A 23,108-nucleotide genomic window follows, 5' to 3' on the forward strand; every position below is an offset into this window, starting at 1 on the left:
CATCGATACATTTCGTATTGAATTCGTCGCAGACTTCCTTGAAGATGTCCGCGAGAAGCGGAATGGAACCGTCCTGCCCCTCACTCACCCGTACCGATAACTGAACTACCCTGAATATGAGAGGGCATCCGTCACTGGGCCGTTGCGAAACGCTGTCGATGTTGGGGGCGGTCATGAAATTCATGCTTCGGGCTCATTTTGGTATTCAACCGTTTACGTTCAGGTAGCAAGAGGAAATGAAATGAAAGGACAATAAGACAAAAGAGAACCGGAGTATTTTCATGGACAATGTAATAGTGGTTTGTTGGTGATAAGATTTCGTAACCTAACCCATCGTAGACGCATAGCAACGCATAGCAATCGATGGTGATGGCTTTTACATCAAGCACCAACAATACTTGATAAGTCGCTGAGAGTAAGTCGAGCAGTGTATGCAGACCTATGTATAATATATAAGAGAGATGAAACCGATCAAGCAGATGATTATTGGCCATCTCGCATGTGAATATCTCGAGCTCTATACGAGAGCAAGAGCACGAGCTTGGATGACTCAGCATACATCAAAGGTTCTATGGACCACCACAGCAACAGCAGCAACAGGCTGCAGAGCAGACAACAGCTGCACGGTCAAACACGTGATAATCACAAGGCAATCAGCACCACCTACCGTAAGCGGAACCAACGGTTTGACGTGGCCCAAAACGCAGTGGGCAACGGTTAGCAGTGGGATTTTGGGACTGGAGTCAGCTTTACTGCGGGCAAGAATCTCATTCGGGCATTCATTTTCATGTCTTGGCTGCTCTCCTTCTCCAGGCGAGCCACAGCAGCATCAGCAGCAGCAGCACCGACGTCCAGGGCAGGCATCATCAACTCACCCTCACTCCGCCGAGGTTTTGCATCAGTCAGCGCCGGCACCATGGCGAACCGCGACCCCAGCACCCTCTCCAACTATGGCGCCTGGCGTACCAGGCACACGACCGTCAACTTTGACCTGGACTTTGACGCCAAGTGCCTGAGGGGTTCCGTCATCCTGCAGCTCGAGTCCCAGACGGACGGCCAGAGCAGCGAGGTCATCCTGGACTCGCGCTTCGTCAAGGTCTCGGGCGTGCAGGTCGACTCCGCCGCATCGGAATGGGAGATCAAGGCCGACAAGGAGCCCCTCGGCTCCCCGCTGCACGTGGCCATACCCGGCGGCGGCGGCGTTGCCAAGGGTGACACCATCAACCTGTCCATCGACTTGGAGACGACGGACAGGTGTGCCGCCCTGCAGTGGCTCACGCCCGCCCAAACGTCCAACAAGAAGCACCCGTACGTGTTCTCGCAGTGCCAGGCCATCAACGCGCGCACGATATTCCCCTGCCAGGACACGCCCGATGTCAAGTCAACCTTCACCTTCAACCTCACCTCCATCCTGCCCGTCGTCGCCAGTGGCGTGCCCGTTGGCGACCACGAAGCTACCCCCGGGACAAGGAAGACGTACAGGTTTGAGCAGAAGGTTCCCATACCCTCTTACCTGTTTGCCGTTGCGTCGGGCGATATCGCCACGGCGTCTATCGGTCCGCGCTCCGTCGTTGCGTCGGGCCCCAATGAGCTCGAGGCTTGCAAGTGGGAGCTTGAGAGAGACATGGAGAAGTTTATGGAGATTGCCGAGAAGCTCATCTTCCCTTACAAGTGGGGTGCTTACAATGTTCTGGTCCTGCCCCCGAGCTTCCCCTACGGAGGTACGTTGTATCCAGGATGCCCCGCAAGGACACCCTTGGGAACGCCCTAGGGGATACCTGCGAGGATATATAATTCCAGTGCATCGTCCCGCTGACAAAGTCGGACGCAGGCATGGAAAATCCCATCTACACATTCGCCACCCCCACCATCATCAGTGGTGACCGCCAGAATGTCGATGTCATTGCCCACGAGCTGAGCCACAGCTGGAGTGGTAACCTTGTGTCCAATGCTAGCTGGGAGCATTTGTACGTTTCGCCTTTCGTGGAGCTGCCAATGCCTTGGATCATTCAGCTGACTTTGTCATAGCTGGCTGAACGAGGGCTGGACAATGTACCTCGAGCGTCGTATCGAGGCAGCCCTTCATGGAGATGCCGCCTTCGACTTTTCCGCCATTATTGGCTGGAAGGCACTCGGTAAGGCTAATTGCGAGGAAGAAAGCCGGTGCGGATCAACAAAAGATTAACCCCTTCTGCACAGAGGATTCCGTCGAGCAGTTTAGCGACAACCCCGAATATACCAAGCTCATCATCAAGCACGACAATGTCGACCCCGAGGATGTTTACAGCCAGGTTGCCTACGAGAAGGGCTTCCACTTGGTCTACTACCTAGAGAGGGTCGTCGGCCGCGAGAATTTTGACAAGTTCATCCCCCACTACTTTCAGAAGTGGTCCGGAAAGTCCCTCGACTCGTGGGAATTCCGCGACACCTTCCTGGACTTCTTCAACGGCCTCGGCGACGAGGACCTCGAGAAGAAGGTTGCCGCCATCGACTGGGAGGACCGCTACTACTCCCCTGGCATGCCTCCCAAGCCCGAATTCGACACCACCCTGGCCGACCAGTGCTACAGCCTGGCGGAAAAGTGGGAGGATAGCGTAAGTTCCCCCGGATCTTCTCGATGCACGTCTGATACGCAGTCGCTAATGATATGCCCTCTTACCCCCATCGCCAGTCCTTCAAGCCGAGCCCCGACGACGTAAAGGACTTTACCGCCAACCAGAAGATCGTCTTCCTCGGCAAGCTTCAGCAGGGCAGGGCGTTGTCAGCCGAGAAGGCCCAGCTCCTGGGCGAGGTCTACTCGCTACGCTCGTCGCACAACGTCGAGCTCAAGTCTGCGTACTACCTCATTGCCGTCAAGGCGCAGGACTCGTCGAGCTATCCCGGCATCGCCGAGATGCTGGGACAGGTGGGCCGCATGAAGTATGTCCGGCCGCTGTTCCGCGAGCTCAACAAGGTTGACCGGCCGCTCGCGCTGGCGACGTTTGAGAAAAACAAGGATTTCTACCACCCCATCTGCAAGGGAATGGTGGAGAAGGATCTAGCCCCTAAAGCATGAATAATGTAGACGACTTTTTTTCTTGTAATACGGTGCATGTGCATGGCGTGTATTGTACAGAGTATATTTGCCGCTGCCAGCAGTGATACGTGATGATGTGTGCCATCTTGCGGCACTGGTAATGGTGGTGATATACAATGTAACGACTCATGTCTGTATCGCGACGTATTGACGCCTCATGTATCTTCTCTTCTGTAACCTCACATCCGAACACAAAGAAATTCTTGGGGAATAACTACCCAAAGGAGAATTTCGAGAGGAAATAAAGAAAGAGAAATATTTGAATGTCTGACATAATACATGAAAACCTTTACAGATAATGCCATGCGACCACACCCGTAAGATTCAACCACCTTTGCGAAGTATTTCTTTTTATTCTTCTTTTATTTTTCTCTACGTTACAGCTCGCAGTCTACAATCTACCCAATAATTACTCGAGCCATGCCGAGCCTTTGATATTGTCACTCCACTTCTGAGTACCGTTCCTGACAATGTTATGCGAAGACACGACCTCGTCAAGGCCAAAGTTGCGTCCGTACAGGTGGGGGAACTTGATCTCCCCATCGCCCTCCCACTTGATGGACGTTTCGATCTTCGAGAAGACAATCTTGAGGACCCATAGGTCTGTTGTGTGGCCGAAGAAGAGGTCGCATGTGCCGGGGATCTAGATTGGTTAGCACTCTCTGGCTCTCTAGGCTGGCGAGAAGGTGGTGAAGGCGGGAAGAGTGGGAAAGGGTAGAAAGGGGGAATACCTGTGTTGATGTGCTGAGATGGATGAAGCCGTCTTTCTGGTCGAGTTCAGAGAGGGGCAATTCCAATGGGAGAGGATGTGGGGGAGAACCAGGGAGGATCTTGTAGAGGAATTTGGGGGGGTCTTCGGCCGACATTCTTTTTTGAATCGTCCTATCTCCTGTTCTTCTTCTTTTCTTGCGTCCAGTAAACAGGACAGAGGGGTGCTTATATCGATAGATCCGGTTTTGAAAGAAGTTGAAGTTGATGGAATTGCGGGGAAACCCCGACGGTGGGGGAGGCACGTAAAATATGTCGTAATGGTGGTGGTGAATTGCCTCTCAGAACTCACAACAACAGAGACTACGAATACAAGATTGTGCTCCTTGCACGGTAACTTGAACTCTGAATAATGGTCACAGGGCAGCATATCTGAACGGTAAAGAGGAGGCGAAAAAAAGAAAGGGGAGAGAGACCAGGGAGACGAGAGTGCCATGTCTGGAGGACCGTTACCATCTCAACTCTGTCTCTTGTCATCGTTACCTTATCGCACAGATGGCGAAAAGGTGCGATTCCTAGGATGGTATGTGCACCCCTTCCATCCGCCACGCTCGCCTCCCTCGGATGACCTTGGAAGAGGTCGGTGCTGACAAGCTCTGGCACGCCGTCTACAGCGTCCTCTCGTATTCGACGTCTAGCGCCCGGCTCATCCTGGGCCACGACCACCCCCGCGACACCAATGTCACGGCCGTGGTCGACGTGCGTCTGATTCTCGAGTCTTTGGGCTACGAGGACACGCGCGTGGGAGAATGGGTCAATGTCGTCGGCTACGTCAAGGCCAAGCGACGAGGACGAGGGCCCGGTGCCGGCGGTGGTGGTGGCTTGTCTGTCTATGTCGAGGCGATACTGGTGTGGCCGACTGGTCCGCTTGATGTGCAGAGGTATGAGAAGACGTTTGAGCCGGATGCGATATGAGAGAGGGGAGAGCATCGGTGCCTGTGCACCCGACGGGCGACTGGAGAAGCGAAAGAGGCTGGCTGGTGTGTACTCGGGACCAACATCTGAACTTCTCACACACACTCTCTCTCTCTCCAACTAGGTGCCTTTGCCCCTGGGGTCATCACCGTCGACCAGGACCTGAATCAGGATCCCGATGCCCGTCAAGGACCGTGGTCCTGCCTGTCCTCGGCTCTATCGCATGGTATACGATACCTGTTATGGGATCACTTGGACGCCATGGCGGACACAAGCCTGCGAGCCCATCATCTTTCGGAAGAGCGTTCTGCTGTCTCCAGGGCTCGAGGAGCATATCGTCCCATCAATTCCCTCCACATGTCCTGGCAGAAAAAAAGAAGAAGAAGAAGCAAGGGAAATGTCTCCCTCCTCCATCTGAGCTGGGACGCCACGATTCCCGGCGTTACGGTTCAGTCACAAACAAACAGCTCGAATCGCAGGCAAAAACATCGAGGAACATGCCGACAATCTTCGCATAGAGAATCACCGAGAGCTTGTTTCTTCCCATAAGACCTCGTGCTCGTACCTATCTCGATACAAAGCTGGGGTAGCCAACTAGGCCACGGGAGATCCACACGACCGCGGCGTACCCGCAGTAGCATTGACAACATCATCTCAAGTTCCAACGTCAGACTAGGCAGCTAACTACCTAGTATTGATAGAAGATGGAATGAAAAAAAAAAACAAAAGAGGTGTTGAAGTGTGTCGCACATACGTGCGCGATTTACACGTCATATTACTGTGGACAAATGGGCATTGTGAGCAGCGAGCATCCGGTATGGAAAGGCGAAGAAGAAAAGGGAGTATAGGGTTGGCAATAATACGTCGACGGGTGCGCTTTTTTTAAAAGGCGTCGGTCGACTCTACTACTACTCGGTCATGAACAAAGCCGACGCGCCATCGAACTCTCCGTCCCCCTTACCCCTCTGACCACAATTACAATACAATACAGAGACGGTGTGACAATGACAACTCAGCTATTGTGCGAATATTCCTGCAAATCTTTGAGGGCAATGAATCCAATCAAGTCAAACGTCAACAGGCCAACGTCACTCTCAGGGGGACCATCTTGCCTAATTATCGGGCCCCACCAAGAAGCTGTAATCTGTACGTTGCACGTGAATGTCGCGGGCATTGGACTCGTGGCTTTCCTCCAATTTAATACTTGTAAATAATGCGCTATCCACAACCATACAATCATTATTAGTGCGCGACCGCGTGCTAAATGGTCGAAGAGTCCCTCAGCCGTGCCGTCCATCTCACCGCCAGCCTTTTACTTTCCCCAGACGAACCATTATACGCCTTACATCGTTTTACGACCATAGACAACCCCGGCCGAGAAGAGCATCTCTCTTCAAAGTCTTTCCCCCCCCCCTCTTTTTTTCCCTTCCTTTTTTCCTTTTCTCTTTGCTCTGCTTCCCGCCGTCCACTGATATCCCTGCCTTGTCAACACCGACGAACCCCCGGTTCTACCCCTCGAAAGGCAACCCCCCTCCCTCCCATATCTCCTGTGATATTCGACTGCTGCGCGACGCGCGCTCGCCTCTACCTTCCCCACCGCGGACAATGTGGTGAGGCTAGTATACGCTTTTGCTTGAGGTGTCGAAAGCGCATGCCGGCCTCTTGTCTCCACCTGTCTGGCTTTAGCCCTACGAGCATAGCAAGAGACCGCTAGCCTGGGCGCATCTCTTTCCCGACTGCTACAGCAACAACGACACCGATAACCGAGCAACCCCCCCCTCTCTCCTGCGCGCGAGGCCAGACGAGGTCTCGCACACATAAATCGGATAACCATGGCGCCCGGCGGTGGTGGAAATATCAAGGTGGTGGTGAGAGTACGGCCGTTCAACGGGAGAGGTACGTCGCTCGGGGCTCGGGGCCGGGTGGTTCTGCAGTCACTCTCGATGAATCGTGCGGCTAATCACTGGCGCAGAAATCGATAGAGGGTCAAAATGTATCGTCGAGATGAAGGATAACCAGACAATCCTGTCGACTCCGGATAATCTGGGCAAAGGAGTCAAGGACATGCAGCCGAAATCATTCGCCTTTGACCGTTCGTATTGGTCCTTCAGCAAGGACGCACCCAACTATGCGGGACAGAACAACCTGTTCGATGACCTGGGCTCGCCCCTGCTGGACAACGCCTTCGAGGGCTACAACAACTGTATCTTTGCCTACGGTCAGACGGGTTCCGGAAAGTCGTACTCCATGATGGGCTACGGTAAGGAGATTGGCATCATCCCCATGATTTGCCAGGAAATGTTCCGGAGGATAGACAAGCTCGGCCAGGAGTCCGGCACGAAGTGTACCGTCGAGGTGTCCTACCTCGAGATCTACAACGAGCGCGTGCGCGATCTGCTCAACCCGTCGACAAAGGGCAACCTCCGAGTTCGAGAGCATCCGTCGACCGGTCCATACGTCGAAGACCTGGCCAAGCTCATCGTCGGCGGCTTCCAGGAGATTGAGAGCTTGATGGACGAAGGGAACAAGGCCCGTACCGTCGCTGCCACCAACATGAACGAGACGTCCAGTCGAAGCCACGCCGTCTTCACCCTCATGCTCACGCAGAAGACGATGGATGAGGGGACGAAGATGGAGGCCGAAAAGGTTGCCAAGATCAGTCTGGTCGATCTGGCAGGTTCGGAGCGAGCAAACTCAACCGGAGCTACGGGTGCGCGGCTGAAGGAAGGTGCTGAGATCAACCGTTCGCTGTCCACGCTGGGACGTGTCATTGCCGCCCTGGCCGACATGTCGGCCGGTTCGGCGAAGAAGAAGAAGGGCGCCAACCAGGTGCCCTACCGTGACAGTATCCTTACGTGGCTTCTCAAGGATTCGCTAGGTGGAAACAGCATGACGGCCATGATTGCCGCCATCAGTCCCGCAGACATCAACTACGACGAGACCCTGAGTACCCTGCGATATGCCGACTCGGCCAAGCGGATCAAGAACCACGCCGTCATCAACGAAGATGCCAACGCCCGCATGATCCGCGAACTCAAGGAGGAGCTGTCTCTTCTGAGGAGCAAACTTGGCGGCGGCGGCGGCGGCGCTGGTGGCATAGCTCTGCCCTCCGACGAGGTTTACGATGAGAGCACGCCCTTGGAGAAGCAGATGGTCAGCATCACAGGTCCAGACGGGACGTTGAAGAAGGTCTCCAAGGCCGAGATTGCCGAGCAGCTGAGCCAGAGCGAGAAGCTTCTCTCCGATCTGAACCAGACCTGGGAGCAGAAGCTCGAGAAGACCGAGGAGATCCACAAGGAGCGCGAGGCTGCGCTGGAAGAGCTCGGTATCAGCATCGAGAAGGGGTTCATCGGCCTGTCCACGCCCAAGAAGATGCCTCACTTGGTCAATCTGTCCGATGACCCCCTGTTGGCCGAGTGCCTGGTGTACAACCTCAAGCCTGGAACGACGACGGTTGGAAACGTCGACACGAACGCAGACAACCAAGCCAATATCCGCCTGAACGGCACCCGCATCCTCCACGACCACTGCCGCTTCGATAACACCCAGGAAGGTACCGTGACGGTGACGCCGTCCGAGGGAGCTTCGGTCATGGTCAATGGCAAGCGTATCGAAGAGCCGACGCAGCTTCATTCCGGATACCGCATCATCCTGGGCGACTTCCACATCTTCCGGTTCAACCACCCGATGGAGGCCAGAGCCGAGCGAGCAGAAGTGGGCGGTGGCGGCAGCAGCCTGCTGCGACAGTCGATAACGGCGAGTCAGCTCCAGGCCATGGACCGCCCCCCCACCACCCCCACAAGGTCTGGGCATGATCGCAGGATCTCCGAGATACTGGACTCCAGACCCGACTCGCCCGCATCCTCTCGCAACGGCCGCGATTCTGACTGGTCGTTTGCCCGTCGCGAGGCAGCCGGCGCCATTCTCGGAACCGACCAGAATTTCACCAGCCTCAGCGACGAGGAGCTCAACGCGCTGTTCGAGGACGTACAGAAAGCCAGGGCGGAACGGGTCAATGTGCGCGAGGATGGCGAGGATTCCGAGTCAACCATGTCGTACCCGGTGCGAGAGAAGTACATGTCGACGGGAACCATTGACAACTTCTCGCTCGACACAGCTCTTACCATGCCCTCGACGCCAAAGCAATCCGAGCACGAGGACAAGCTGAAGGAGGCGCGGGAGGAGCTGCAGAGCCAGCTGGAGCGGCAGAAGGAGGAGTTCCAGGACCAGCTCAAGAGCGCCGAGGCGGCCAACGTCGAAGTCGAGGAGATCAAGAAGGAGAAGGTGCGGATGGAGAATGCGCTGCAGGATCTCAAGGACGACATGCAGAGGCAGCTCAACGTGCAGCGGAAGCAATACGAGGACAAGCTCGAGAAGATGGACCCGCTGAGGCGACCCAAGGCGAACCCCAGGCTGTCCGACGAAGAGATGGGGCTGGCACGGGCGACGCTGAAGCACTGGCGCGGAAGGCACTACGTCAAGATGGCCGAGTCTGTCCTGCAGCATGCCGCGGTGCTCAAGGAGGCCCAGATCATGAGCAACGAGTTGGACGAGAATGTCGTGTTCCAGTTCACCGTCGTCGACCACGGCCACACAGTCTGCTCGTCTTACGACATGATGCTCAACGGGCTGACGTTTGAGGGAGACGACATCGGGCTGGAGGAGGCGCAGAAGCCGTGCATCGGAATCCGCGTGGTCGACTACCGCAACAGCGTCGTCCGCCTCTGGAGCCTCCAGAAGCTGCATGACCGTGTGCGCCAGATGCGCCAGATGCACCAGTACCTGGACCAGCCCGAGTATGCGCAGCACCTGAGCCTCGACAACCCGTTCGTGGAGGCCTGCATGCCCTCGTACACCCTGATCGGCGAGACGGACGTGCCCCTTCGCGCCGTCTTCGACAGCAGGGTGCAGGACTTCTCGCTCGACGTGCTGTCGCCGTACACGTCGGGGACGGTGGGCATCATCAAGCTATCGCTCGAGCCGTCCCACGCCCGGGCGCCGACCAACACGTTCAAGTTTAACGTCGTGATGCACGAGCTGATCGGCTTCGCCGAGCGGGAGGGCACCGACGTGCACGCGCAGCTCTTCATCCCCGGGGTGTCGGAGGAGGAGGGCATCACGACGACGCAGATGATCAAGGACTTTGACGAGGGCCCGATCCGGTTCGAGAGCGTCCACAGCATGAGCGTCCCGGTGATGGCGCCGAACGACGTGACCCTGCGGGTGGCCGTCTTTGCCAGCGCGTCGACCATGCACCTGGACAAGCTCCTTAGCTGGGACGACATGCAGGATGGGGCGCCGCTGAGCAACGGCAACGGCACGCGCATCAACGAGTCGCAGTTCTTCACCCAGGAAAAGCACGACCTGCTGTCGCGGATCCAGATCAAGGAGCTGGACGAGATGGGCGAGTACGCACCGGTCGAGGTGGCGCAGACGAGCGAGCTGGACACGGGGACGTTCCAGCTGCACCAGGGCCTCCAGCGGCGGATCAGCATCGACATCTCGCACAGCTCCGGCGACGCGCTGCCTTGGGGAGACATAGCGTCCGTGCGGGTGGGCAAGATCCGGCTGGTGGACTCGGCGGGCAAGACGCCCAACATGTCGGGGACGGAACCCGACGTGGCGCTGAAGCAGGCGTCGCACCCGATCTACCGCGAGAATGCCAACGGGACGCGGTGCATCTCGGTCAGCTCGCAGTGGGACTCCAGCCTTCACGGTTCGCTGCTGCTCGACCGCGTGACGGCGGACAAGTACAGGGTGCAGATGACGGTGTCGTGGGAGATCAGCTCGGAGAAGCTGGCGGAGCCCATGAAGTTTTCACAGAAGGTGTGCGTGCAGATCATGCCGCGATCGTTCGTGCGGCAGCCGTCACTCTTCTCGGCCATGTTCCAGAACGTGCGGTTCGTCAAGACGTCGACGGGCATCTTCACGCTGACGATGCGCCCGGCGCCCATCAAGCGCGTCGGCGACCTGTGGAGGATGAACAGCCAGCACGACTACGTCAAGGGCGAGGAGAACCTGACGAGCTGGACGCCGAGGGGCGTCTCGCTGGTCAGCGACTTCATCAAGGCGCGCAAGAAGAGGCGTCGCGTGGCCGAGATCGGCGCCATGCAGACCATCCTGGGCAAGATGAACGTCGACGTCAACGGGGGCAAGCTGGGAGCCGACGGGGAGGGCGCCCTGCGGCCGGAGCCGTCGCCCGAGATCAGGCCGATCATCCCCAACGACGACGACGTGCTCAACGACACGCCGTCGACGTCGCAGGCCCCCTCGGTCGACGACCCGGAGGACAACGCGGAGAGGACGGCGGAGGAGGGGGAGGACACGATCAAGGTGTCGACGGATGAGAACAAGGCAGAGCAGACAGCAGAAGCCGACGGGGCCGGAACAGAAGCGGCAGCATCGGAAGGAGAGGTCAAGGCCAAGTCGGAGTACGACGAGCGGCAGACGGACCTGTTGGAGGGGTGTCTGAAGCTGTGGCAGCGCTACCCCGACCCGCTGACCAAGCTCCTGAGCCCTGCCAACACGGCGCCGCCGACGAACGGCGTGTCGGACGAGGCCCCCGTGCCGCCCAGCCTGATCACGACGATCGTCCGGGTGTCCAAGAATCCGAAGGTGCTGAAGGGCGGGTACCTCCTCGTGCCGAACGACGACTCGACACGCTGGCTCAAGCGGTTCGTCGAGCTGCGCCGCCCCTACCTGCACATACACTCTGCCGGGGACGGCGACGAGGTGGGGCTGGTCAGCCTGCGCAACTCGCGCGTCGACAGCCAGCCCGGCGTGCTGGGGCTCCTCCACCAACCGGACGACTACGGCGACGGCGGCGGCGGCGACGGCGGTTCAGGCACCTCTACGCCTCAGAACGGAGGAGGATCGTCATTCACCCCTGGTCATCGCCGGACGGCATCGGGCCGCGTGGTGTCGACCATCTGGACCGGCGGTGGTGATCAGCAGCAGCAGCAGCAGCAGCAGCAGCAGCAGCAGGGCATCACCCGCCTGAGCGAACGTATGCAGTCTGCCGTATTCGCCATCTACGGGACGGACAACACGTGGCTATTCGCCGCGCGCAGCGAACGCGACAAGATGGACTGGATCTTCCGCATAGATCAGACGTACATGTCTAGCAGCGATAGTGTGACGGGGAGTGGAGTCGGTAGTCCGAGGGTGAGTGAGTATTGAGTCTTGCTACGGGTGTCTTTCCCTCTCCCTTGTCAATACCCCAGTGGAATTATATATATATGTATATCTATATATGTATATCTATATATGTATATCTATATATATGGCAAGAGAGAGAGGGAGACAGAGAGAGAGGAAAAGAAGACGAAGAAAAAAAAAAGGCAGAGGAGAGAAGGGGAAAAAGAAGAAAAAAAGGGGAAAGATTATTGTACATTGAGATGAAACAAAAAACAACGACAGTAAAGCATGTACATACATAAAAAATGAAATAGGTAGATGAGACTACGATGCAGACGTCTTGCTTTTCTTCTTTTCCTTGTTGAGCATCTCATGTGTTATTAATCCCCCCTCTCCCCTCCCTCCCTCTTCCCTTCCCCCCCCCCCCCTAAACGTTACAGACGGGGACGAAAGATGAAAGGTTAGGAAATGGTAGCATTACGAGTACACTACTGTACTCCTGTCCCCCTTCGGATGTCCGGAACGACTTTTCCTCAATGTCTCATGGGAGAAGGGAAAAAAAAAAAAAGACTCGATACCCATTGTTAGAATAATATGCATGTACTCCCCCCTTCGGATCTCCGGAGTGACTTTCATGATGGTTATGTGGAAGACAAAAAAAAAAGAAAACTAGAAAAAAAAAAAACTTGATTGATACTCATTATTAGAAACTTTCATTGTCATAATTCTTCTGTACTGACCAGCTATACTGCACATAATAGTACAAGCATTAATACTAATAGTAAAATCTCCTCCCCCTTAGACAACAAGGATATAACATTTGCATGATACACCAAGACGAGAAGAGTCTAGTCCGATTTTTTTTTTTAATAAAAAAACCATGTATATATATACATAATTATATAATATTTTGTTACAGATTATAGTTGTTGTCCATAGGACAGCGTAGAGAGGGTCGGGAAAGAAGCATGAATTTAGCCCAAGTAATTTGCATTATAATACCGGTAGACGATGACAGGCTGCAAGACTTGCTATTGACGGCGTAAATGCTCATAAATCATATATGACGTACGTTTGGGGTTACTAAAATAAAAAAAGAAGAAATACAGTAAAACAGAAACCCACCACTCACAACCAGACAGTCTCTATACCCCTGGTATACATACTCTTTGGGGGGGAGGGGGAGGGCGGTATAATATCTCATCGGATCATTAACGGGTTTGACTCTGAAAAAAAAATTAAATTTTTTTTTAGATAAATATAATACACAGGTGCGGAGCCGATCATCATTGACGAGAATTATCAAGTCTAGCAGTACGGAGTACTTTGATTTACTATTACTACGTAGTCTTGGGGACGGGGTCCGATCATCACGGTCAACGACTCAACTGGAAAGTCTCCCCCCCTTGCTTCTGCTTCTGTTGACGACTACAGATTACATGTACCCGTACTCCATACTGGACAGAAATTCTGAGCACTGGTAGACTAGCAAGAGGCAGATATGCGGCAGCAGAGAAACGTATCTGGTAACAGTCACTGTCGTTAGTCAAAGAGCCGGTTAATACTGCTAGTTACTGTCGGTATGCCAAGTGCGGAGTACTCACTCGGTAATAAGACCCGTCCCGACAACAGGCCATGGTGCGAGGCGTCAAGTATAATTCACCCGGCTGAGACTCTGACTACCTTTGTACAGATACATGCAACTCTTCTCATCCGTTTTCTTGACCAACGAGTAAGCGGCGAGATGGCCGGTGGCGAGGCCATGGACCATTGGACCCGGCCTACCGGGTCACTCACCCTCTCAGAATCTCAGCCGTACAAGGACCGACGGTCGTGCCCAATGACCGTCGTCTGCTTCCCTGCCGGACTTGTCTGCTCTCCACCCCGTCCCGCGCAGCCGTGCCGTCTGCCGTTCTGCCTTGCAGCGACCTGGAACCGGACCGGCGGGTCTGTTGGATGCGGTGCCTTGCTTGATAGTACCCGTAATGCGTTGCCATACACCCTTCCTCTCCTCACTGAGCTGGCCTGGGCCGAAGACGGTCGAGTTTCTCGTGGGACTCCGGAGAATACCAGACCGTCAATGATCCGAACTGCTCGGGGTCCTAGATACCCCGTGTCGCCGGCCGGTAACGTGCCACTCCTACGTCGTACGGCGTGGCCAGGGTTGGTTACATCGGTTGGTGGGGCGTTGGACTTTGTGTGTCGGAGCGACCAAGCGGCAGGACTTTCCTCGCAAAGTCTTGTCGCCTTGAACTCGGTAGGGCGGGAGAAATCCATGGTGTGCAAGGCCGGCTCAAGTTGAGAAAGCCACAGCTCGCTAGCTAGGGGTGAAGAACGCATCGATGGCGCGCGACGTCAGCAGTAGCATTGGGGCAAGCATTCACTAGCAGTACTAGTGGTACTAGTGGTACTAGTGGTACTAGTGGTACTTACTAGTGGTAGCAGTGCGGATCCCGGGGTTGATAGGTGCTGATGATGATGATTAGCATTCTCTGCTGAACGCGGCCTTTTGCGTTTCCACTTACCTTACCTTGGCAGCGGGCGCTCCTCTCACTCACATCCTCGCGGGTGTAAGGGGGATGCGGCCCGTGCTGCTGTGCGCTGTGCGCTGTGCGTTGGTAAGACACACACACACATACCTCGCACGCACACACATACACGTACGAGTGCACACACGCGCTCCAGCGGCAGCAGTATCGGCAGTACCCGTCCTGTCGGTCGGCATGAAACAAATGGCCTCACCAGCGTGTCGGGTATTGCATGTGTCGATGATGGCGGTGAAACACGAGGAAAAAGAGAAGCAGGTGATTACTGAGCAGAGGTCGATGATATCGTGCTTTCACGATTATGTAATCTTCTTCTTTCTTGTCACTCGACAGATGCTTACATGTAATACCGCTCTACTCGTCGACTACACACGGAGTGGTGGGTGCGGGGTCTAGAGTCTAGAATAGGAAAGAGCGAAGTGCATCTTGCGAGGGAAGCAGCTCTGGGCTAGGAAAAGGGCAGAAGGGAAGGAGCGAGAGGACAGATTGGTGGCATTGGTCAGAGAGAGCAGCACCTGCCTTGCTTGTGGTGGGTATTCATCATGGTGAGGGTGTGGTGAGCATCATCATCATCATCATCATTGCCATCCTACATTGTTTGCACTACGGTTACTACCACTGCTCGTACGCACACGTCTACAGATATTACGAGCACCACTAACTGCTGCTGCTGCTGCTACTACTACTACTACTACTACTACTACTACTACTACTACTACTACTACTGTGCCGTTATCAGTGTCTGTCCCGTGGAGCCGTGCCAGTCACGTCTCGCACACCGATGCTGATACGACTGCATACGTCGTCTCAGCATCATTCCCGCTCATCACTGGCCATGGCTGGCCGCCACGGCTGGCCGCCACGGCTCCCTATGGCCACTGTCGGATGTGAACCCTTCTTCCTAGGCTGAGGGATACGACAGACAACCAAACGTTGTTGAAGCCATGGAGAAGGAAAAGAAAAAGAAAAAAAAAAAGACTGTCCTGTTCTTTGGCTGGTGGCTTGTGTGCGGCACAGACGCACACACACAAAATGCAGACCCGAGACAGGCACATATGATCCCCACATGATCGGTGGACGCCGACCAGAGCACCGGTATTGCATGGACATTTCATCCGAACCGCTCGTGCTAATGATGTATTAGCACGAAGTATATCATCACCAGTGCGACGTACATGGTACGAGTACGACATACCAGGCGTGGTCCACGGGAGCATTTCACGGCCCCGACTCCCCCGAGTGGTAATACCCGCAGTGCCATGCATGATCCTGGCGGCTTTCGGGCGCTCCCCCAGCCGTCCTGGTCGCCAGCAACGAGGTTCAGATGGCGTCGAGCGTGATGCGATGCCACGATTCAGGTTTCATGCACCCATCCAGGGCTGGTGGAGCGTAGCAATCTCAGACGAGGTTGCCAGTCTAATCTCTATGTCTAAGGCATCATCTAACCGTCGACTTGTCTCCTGATGCTGCTAGCACTAGATAGTGGTCTTACTCTAGTCTTGACGATCGTCTTGCTTGCTTTTTACCTCTCTATCATCATTACCTTCTCTCCTGTTTCTTTTTCCTCCCACCACTATACTTGAAGTATTAGCCGGCCTCGTTTCTTTTTTGGCGACTTTTGCTCCGGCTTGGGCTAAATTATAGGCTACCTTACCCACCGCCTCATGTAGTAGCACGATGCACCGCACCAACCAAAATCTGGGCAATGCGGAGTATCAGTGGTCCGGGAGGCATCTGATACGACGCGCTCGGTGCACGACCGTCTGTGCGCGGGCGCGCATGTGTACGAGTATATGCGTGTGTGCGGGCGAGTCCTGGGGTCGTGGGTGAATCACGACCAATACCGAACAAAGACCGGGGAAGGAGGGGAGAAGAGGAGGGAGACAGGCAAATATGAGACATGAGATCAAAAGAAGGAAGAGGGTGACAAAACCACACCACATATGGTGTACTCACGCACACGGGCGTAGATGATATATACTTGTCTGCATACAAGTACACTATGAGCACACGAAGACAGATACAGATACAGATGCATCAATACTCGTAGACGGAAACAATTAGCTGGGGCGAAAAGCAGCACACCCACCCACTCTTAGCATGGCTATGTATGTGCGTGTGCGTGTGCGGGTGCGTGTGTGTGTGTGCGTGCGTGCGTGTGTGTGTGTGTGTGGTCTCAGCCTTTTCCGAAACACAAACCAGGCATTCCTGTGCTACCTGCTGCTCATGACCGATCAGTGCAGACAATGTCGAGCGAGGTGCGGCATACAGAACCAAACGGTTGGGACTTGGTAAGGAGAGCTATTGGGGACCAGGATATTGGGAAGACCCGGTGACATTGCGCTGGGTCGGACTCAGACCCCTGCTACAGCCTACCGATAATACCAGGATGAGCGGGATATCTAGGTTGGGCCGGGAAGGTTACATGGGCTGTAATATGATGTGTACTGCGGAGAGCGTGTGCGTGTCTGTGATGTGTGCTGCGAGGGAGGAGTGACATGGACGCATGATACATGACGATACCCCCGTAGGGATACCCCCGTAGGGATACCCCCGTAGGGATACTCCGTAGGGGATACTCCGTAGGTACCGTAGGGGGATCATGGCTACGGCGTACGAGAGAGCTCATCGCTCTACTCGTACCACCCTGATCCGTAGCGAAATCCATGATACTGCGCAATCTACATGTGCAGCCTTGGGGAGCGTAGGAATAAATACGGCGCATATCCTCCGTAGACGATGTATATGCGATAGAGTTGGTCGTATACGGATGGGATGGCCATCAGTACGAGCCTCCTAGTCGAGGCAGTCTTACGGTTACTAGCACAAGTAGGGAAAGGGAGCAGCAGGAGCTAGGAGCGGAAGTTAACAGGCAACCCTTTGATGAGCTGTGGGTGTGTTGACGTTGCACGGCGTGGAGCGTTGGTGGGGGTCGGGGTGGGCAGAGACCCGGGAGAGAGAGAGGGAGGGGAGAGAGAAAGTAGAGAGAGAGAGAGAGAGAGAGAGACAGAGAGAGAGAGAGAGAGAGAGAGAGGAGAGAGACTAGAGAAGGGGAGGGGTGGTAGAGGGAGATCCACTTGACGGACCATATTATAATATATACGGAGTATTACTATATGGTCTTTGCTGGGTCGAATCTGTCGCAAGAGTACTCATACCCCGACACCCAAGTTACCTTTTTCTGCTGTACTTGATCTCTTCTATTTGTTCTGTTCTCCCCCGTCGTTATATCCCACCATCATCCACGTCTTTTCTTTTTTTTTTCTTCTTTTTTTTTCTTTTTCTTTTCTTTTCTTTCTTTTCTTTTTCTCTTTTTTTGCTGCTGTACCGTCCCGCATCGGATCCCATCTGCACGGTTCCAACGGTTTGGGTCCTTCATTCACCTCTCTCCATCTGTTTGCCCATTCCGTCACATCACATCAGTCCTTTGACGAGGACTCTCTCTCTCTCTCCCCGCCCTCTCTCTCTCTCCCTCTCCTTCGTCCTTCCTCTCGCCTTCTCTCTCATACCTACACACACATTTCCCTCTCCCTCTTCTCTCGTTTCTTTTCCCTTCTACCCGTATATATACATATACCCCCCTCCCCCCAAACAGACAACACGCACACATATGAGGTAAAAGATTCAGGCGTCGTCTTCCTCTGCTCGCCATCGATCCGCCGCATCTTATATTATCACTTGTTGTCGAGTCACCACCACCGCCACCACCATTGCCGCCTCTGCCAGAGTACTCGGCGCTCGGAGCGGAAGGAGAAGTAGGAGAGTAGAAGCAGAAGCAGAGGGAGGCATCAGCGGCACCAAGTCTGCGCGGGAATCATCAGCACACCCGCACACATATATGCATACGAGCAACACGATGAACGGGGTGGCCGCTGGTAACGGCGTCGACCGAGATCGTCATACAGTACCTTTTCCTTCTTCCGATAATCCCGTCGACAATTTCCGCTTCACCTTTGACTGTGCGGCTTCCAATAGCGGATCTAGCAAGGGGAGTTTTATTGAACCTGACGTATGTTTCTCCCCCGTCTGTCCCATGAGTGGTAGATCCCTCGAACTGACAACCGCTCCACTAGCCGGACCTAGATTCCTTGTAAGTCTCGCCGTCTCTTCTTTCCCATCCCTCTCTCGTGGAAGAGGGGGGAGGGCAAGAAGGATGGAGAAGGATGAGAGGAGGAATCGAAGGGGGAAGAGGGGTAGAAGTGGACTATTGATGGAGGCAGCGGAGAGAAGGAACGGAGGAAAGAAAAGACGGAGAATGGTCGCTAACTGTCCCGACAGCGATGACTCGTCCATGTCCTTGACTGAGAGTGTCAAGGATTATCCCATCGAATTTGGCAGGAGATATCATGCTTACCGAGCTGGCTGTGAGTCATCGCTCCATCTCACCCTCATCATCTCTCCTATCTGCTACCCCTCGGGGGGCCTCTGGAGGGCACGAGAGGCGAAGAGGGCTCCCTATCCTCGAAGCCCTCCCCCCCTTTTCTTTTCTTTTTTTCTTTTTTTCTTTTCCTTTTTCCGCTGACATGCAGCCGTCACAGCATATGCCTTCCCAAATGACAACTACGAGCTGGAGCGCCTCACCTTCCAGTACGACATACTCACAGCCCTCTTCAGCGGCAGACTCTTCTTCGCGCCCCTCACCAAGGCCTCGCCGCCGCGGAGGATACTCGATATCGGTACGGGCACGGGAAAATGGGCCATCCAGATGGGCGACTACTTCCCCGAAACCGAAATCATCGCCACGGACCTGTCACCCGTCCAGCCGGAAGAGGTTCCGCCGAATGTTAATTTCTTTGTGGAAGATTCGTGCGTTCCCCCAAACCCCTTCCTATGCACGTTCCACGTGTGTCTGCCCCCCCTCAGCCTCGGACTGACGATGGGGAACCCTTGAAAGATCCGAACCGTGGGACTACACCCAGCCATTCGATTACATCCACACGCGCGTCACGGCGGGGTGCTGGTCATGCTTCAAGACCCAGGTAGCCCAGCAGGCCTTCGACTCGCTCAGCCCGGGCGGGTGGCTCGAGTCGCAGGAGTTTGACTCGTACGTGGCCTGCGACGACGGGACCGTGCCCGAGAACAGCCACCTGTCGGCATACCTGCGCACCCTGGCCGAGGCGGCCGCCCAGATGGACCGCCCGATGAAGCTGGCATGTCACCTCCGGAGCATATACGAGGAGGTCGGCTTCGTCGACGTCCACGAGCGCATCTTCAAGATCCCGACAAACGGATGGCCGCGCGACGAGCGGCTCAAGGAGCTGGGCAAGAACTGGGAGCTTAACCTGCGGCAAGGGCTCAGCGGCTTCAGCTATAATCTCTATCATCGGGCCTTTGGACGGACTGCCGTCGAGACAGAGGTATTTCCCCCCCCCCCTACGTTTGAAGACGTTGTGATCATCTTTTGTATATATATATTCTCGTCAAACTCTTCGATCCCCTCTTTTATCCATCTGTTCCGTAATAATTCATCATCGTCAAGAGAGAAAAGAAAGCTGATCATATCCAAACCCGACAGCTCTCCCTCGTCGACGTACGACGCGAAATATCAGACCCCCGAATGCACGCCTACATGCCCATCTACGTGGTGTGGGGGAGAAAACCGTTCCCCGGCGAACCGGTCCCAAACAGGACGACGTCTTAACTCCCCCGAGAGACTCTAATGACTTTATGCCATTCCACTTCTTCACATACCCTCTCACACTTTCCCTCATACCCTTCCTCCTTCTCTCTATCTTCTCTCATAAATCAACCTCTTCATAAGTCTTTGGAAGTACCAAAGGCAAAAGAAGATAGAAGACTGGACAAAATTTTTGGAGAAGAACAATGCGTGTGTAGGATATGGGGGCATTGGTGTCTTGCCACCATGCCTTGATCATGCCTTGACTGGATTCTTGCGTGTTTGAGGGTCTTTATACCCTCCCCCCTTTTTTCTTTTTTCTTTTTCTTGCATATCTGAGGGCTTACATCACCCCTCTTTCATCATCTGCATATAGACGAGCTCTATTCTCAGCGTGGAGTTTGAGACCTCTGTTTCCAAGGAGTAACATGTCTGAGAGACAGTGGTCTGAAGAGTTGCAGTGCTGTTGGAATGTGAGCGGTTTGATGTCATTCCCAACATATTCGAGATCTGGTGTGGATAATGAATAATACATGCAACCTCTCTGAGTCAACATGACTAGGACACAATAGAGAAGACCTGCTACGTAAAATAGAAGAAAGAGAAAAAAAAAAGAGTACTGTACACTGAATCGAATACAAGAGAGAAGGATATTTTGTTTCTGTTCCACGGCATGCAGTTGCTTCGGTGGTGTTACTGATGCAGTTGAGAAACACGTGACCTTGACGAAAGTCTTGTGGGACCCTCATCGACTCACGACTCAGACATCATGATCAAAAACACACACTCTCTCTCTTTCTCTCTCTTTTTTTTTCTTTTTCTTTCATACACAACGTCACCGACACCTCGTCTTCTTCCTCTGGAGATGCTAGTCTCGCGCAGCGTCACGCCTGCACGACAGCACTACGGAATCTCGTCCGTCAACCGGGTGAATTCAGCAGTAGCAGTAGCAGCAGCAGCAGCAACAGCAGTACGACCAACGACGTCATCACGACCGCACGTCTCATCTGCCGCTACGACGAGCACTGTCATCACTGCTACCACTGGTAACGCTGCAGGTCAGAGACAATGGCGGCCCTACTCGCACGCTTCCGGGGGTGACGGGAACGGCAGGAAACCCACGTTTGAGGAGCAGGTACGCCAGCGCCTCCGGCAGGCGCAGGCGCAGGCGCGCCGGTCACACGAGTACCAGCAGGTCACGCGCGAGGACCGAGCGCGGCACGGGCTAGCCACGGCCCGCCCTCTCCTGTCGGACGCCACGGCGTCGATGCTGGCGCGCGCGGGGACGGGGACCAGCTCGCGCGCCTTCATGGCCGGCTGCATCGCCGCCGCCGTCCTCTTCTACCTGGCCAACTCGCAGACGGTGCCGGTCTCGGGCAGGCGGCGGTTCAACTTCCTGGGGGACTCGTACGTCGAGTCGATCGGGTCGCGGGAGGCGGACGCCGTCGTCAGCCAGGTCGAGGCCCAGGGGGGCAGGTTCCTCCCGCACTGGGACCCGAGGTACAGGCATGTCCAGAGGGTCATGGGGAGGTTGGTGCCTGTCAGCGGTATGACGGATGTGAATTGGCGGATTCGGGTGATTGACGATGATTGTGAGTTCTCTCTCTTCTCTCTTGGTGCGTCAGTGCTGAGACAGACGCAGCAAATGCAAACGCCTTCGTCACACCGGGCGGCCACCTCTTCGTCTTCACCGGCATACTCAGGGTGTGCGGTAACTCGGACGGGCTGGCGGCCGTCCTGGGCCACGAGATCGCGCACAACGTGGCGTCCCACGCGTCCGAGCGGCTGTCGGCGGCTTACGTGGCCAACTTCACGTCGGGGAGCCTGTTCTTCATGGCGGGAGCGCTGCGCGGCTTAGCCCTGCTGGGGATATGGACGGTGACGGGGGGTATGTACCTCCAGGAGCTGCTGTACGGACTGCCGATGGGTCGCAGGATGGAGAGCGAAGCGGACTACATCGGCCTCATGATGATGGCCGAGGCCTGCTACGATCCCAGGGAGGCGGTGGCTTTCTGGCAGCGCATGAGCCATCTGCAGAGTAAGGGGTACGAGGTGCCTGAGATGCTGAGTACGCATCCGTCTGTACGTCTATTCTCCTTCCCTTCTCCTCTCCTGCTCTTTCCTTCTTCTTCTGTTCCTCGGCGACGTAAAGGATTTCATTGGCTGACCCGAAAGTCAGAACGACAATCGTATTCAGAAGATGAGAGAGTGGCTGCCCGATGCCATGGCTAAGAGGAATGAGAGCGACTGCATGGGAGGGGCGGGTGCATGGGCGGATCAGTTCCGAGATACGCTGAGGAGGAGGCAACTCATACGGATATAACAGTGGCCTGGGACGAGGTGTATCGATGGAAAATAAGATGTACAGAGAGAAGGAAAAGAAGAGGGAAGAAAAAAGAAAAATCACCCAGCCACAGCCTGAGAGAATTGGAGATCGTACGAGCATTCCATGGCGTTGTCTGTATGGCGTGTCTGCACTGCACTGCACTGCACTGCACTGCACACTATCGTACACTGTATTATTACCGCTATTGGTGCACTGCAGCACTGATTCAATGTACTAATTCAATGCCATGCGGTTTTGGGGAGATTGAGAAGAAAGAATGGAAAGAGGAAAAAGGAAAAGAAAAGGAAAAGGAAGAAAGGAACCATTCCCATGATTGTAACCCGTCCAAGTTACATCGATCGATTCGACTGTATTCAAGTCTAAGAAATCTGCTGCCAAAAGAAGCAAAACACAACCAAACGGTTGGCGTGATCTGGGGGAATATCGTATGACGAATCGGAGGTTTCTGAGTGGCTGGGGAGCAGGTCATGACGTCGGTCGGAATGCTTGCTGCCCATCGGCGTTTGACGAATTTCGCTCTGTTTTCCCATCGGCTAGTTGCAGGTTAAAACTGGAGTCTGGGGAGAGGATGAGTGAAGTGATGAAAGAGGTCATTGTGGCTTTCAACTAGGCAGTTTTTTAATATTATTAATTTTCTGAATGTTTAATGTTAGCTGGTTGGTGGGGGAAAAGAAGGGGGGGGGGGGGGGGGGGGGGGGGGGG

The 23,108-nt window shown here is 54.8% G+C and overlaps 6 protein-coding genes across 6 annotated transcripts; 5 read left to right on the forward strand and 1 right to left on the reverse strand.

Annotated features, from left to right (window-relative positions):
• Positions 1-787: 787 nt before the first annotated feature.
• GMORB2_1002 (leukotriene-A4 hydrolase) lies at positions 788-3,055 on the forward strand (the record flags this gene model as incomplete). The annotated part of the gene is made up of 5 exons (XM_035462985.1): positions 788-1,721; positions 1,832-1,967; positions 2,029-2,135; positions 2,200-2,594; positions 2,672-3,055. 5 exons carry the CDS (start codon positions 788-790, stop codon positions 3,053-3,055), a joined length of 1,956 nt encoding a protein of 651 aa, XP_035324409.1.
• Positions 3,056-3,485: 430 nt separating this feature from the next.
• On the reverse strand, positions 3,486-3,942 carry GMORB2_1003 (Protein of unknown function (DUF952); the record flags this gene model as incomplete). The annotated part of the gene is made up of 2 exons (XM_035462986.1): positions 3,486-3,719; positions 3,808-3,942. The coding sequence occupies 2 exons, from the start codon at positions 3,940-3,942 to the stop codon at positions 3,486-3,488; spliced, it is 369 nt and encodes a 122-aa protein (XP_035324410.1).
• A 336-nt stretch (positions 3,943-4,278) lies between these two features.
• GMORB2_1004 (uncharacterized protein) lies at positions 4,279-4,759 on the forward strand (the record flags this gene model as incomplete). Its single annotated transcript, XM_035462987.1, has 2 exons — positions 4,279-4,367; positions 4,459-4,759. The coding sequence occupies 2 exons, from the start codon at positions 4,279-4,281 to the stop codon at positions 4,757-4,759; spliced, it is 390 nt and encodes a 129-aa protein (XP_035324411.1).
• A 1,832-nt stretch (positions 4,760-6,591) lies between these two features.
• On the forward strand, positions 6,592-12,353 carry GMORB2_1005 (kinesin family member 1; the record flags this gene model as incomplete). The annotated part of the gene is made up of 3 exons (XM_035462988.1): positions 6,592-6,655; positions 6,732-11,891; positions 12,337-12,353. 3 exons carry the CDS (start codon positions 6,592-6,594, stop codon positions 12,351-12,353), a joined length of 5,241 nt encoding a protein of 1,746 aa, XP_035324412.1.
• Positions 12,354-18,697: 6,344 nt separating this feature from the next.
• Positions 18,698-20,083, forward strand: GMORB2_1006 (TAM domain methyltransferase; the record flags this gene model as incomplete). The annotated part of the gene is made up of 4 exons (XM_035462989.1): positions 18,698-18,806; positions 18,972-19,248; positions 19,337-19,799; positions 19,958-20,083. 4 exons carry the CDS (start codon positions 18,698-18,700, stop codon positions 20,081-20,083), a joined length of 975 nt encoding a protein of 324 aa, XP_035324413.1.
• A 1,036-nt stretch (positions 20,084-21,119) lies between these two features.
• GMORB2_1007 (putative Zn-dependent protease) lies at positions 21,120-22,382 on the forward strand (the record flags this gene model as incomplete). The annotated part of the gene is made up of 3 exons (XM_035462990.1): positions 21,120-21,651; positions 21,702-22,141; positions 22,239-22,382. Coding segments are annotated over 3 exons (1,116 nt in total), but the record flags the coding sequence as incomplete, so codon positions are not given.
• Between the last annotated feature and the right edge of the window lie 726 nt (positions 22,383-23,108).

Source organism: Geosmithia morbida, assembly GCF_012550715.1.
Source record: "Geosmithia morbida isolate 1262 chromosome Unknown scaffold_1, whole genome shotgun sequence".
In the NCBI taxonomy this organism is placed as follows: Eukaryota; Fungi; Ascomycota; class Sordariomycetes; order Hypocreales; family Bionectriaceae; genus Geosmithia; species Geosmithia morbida.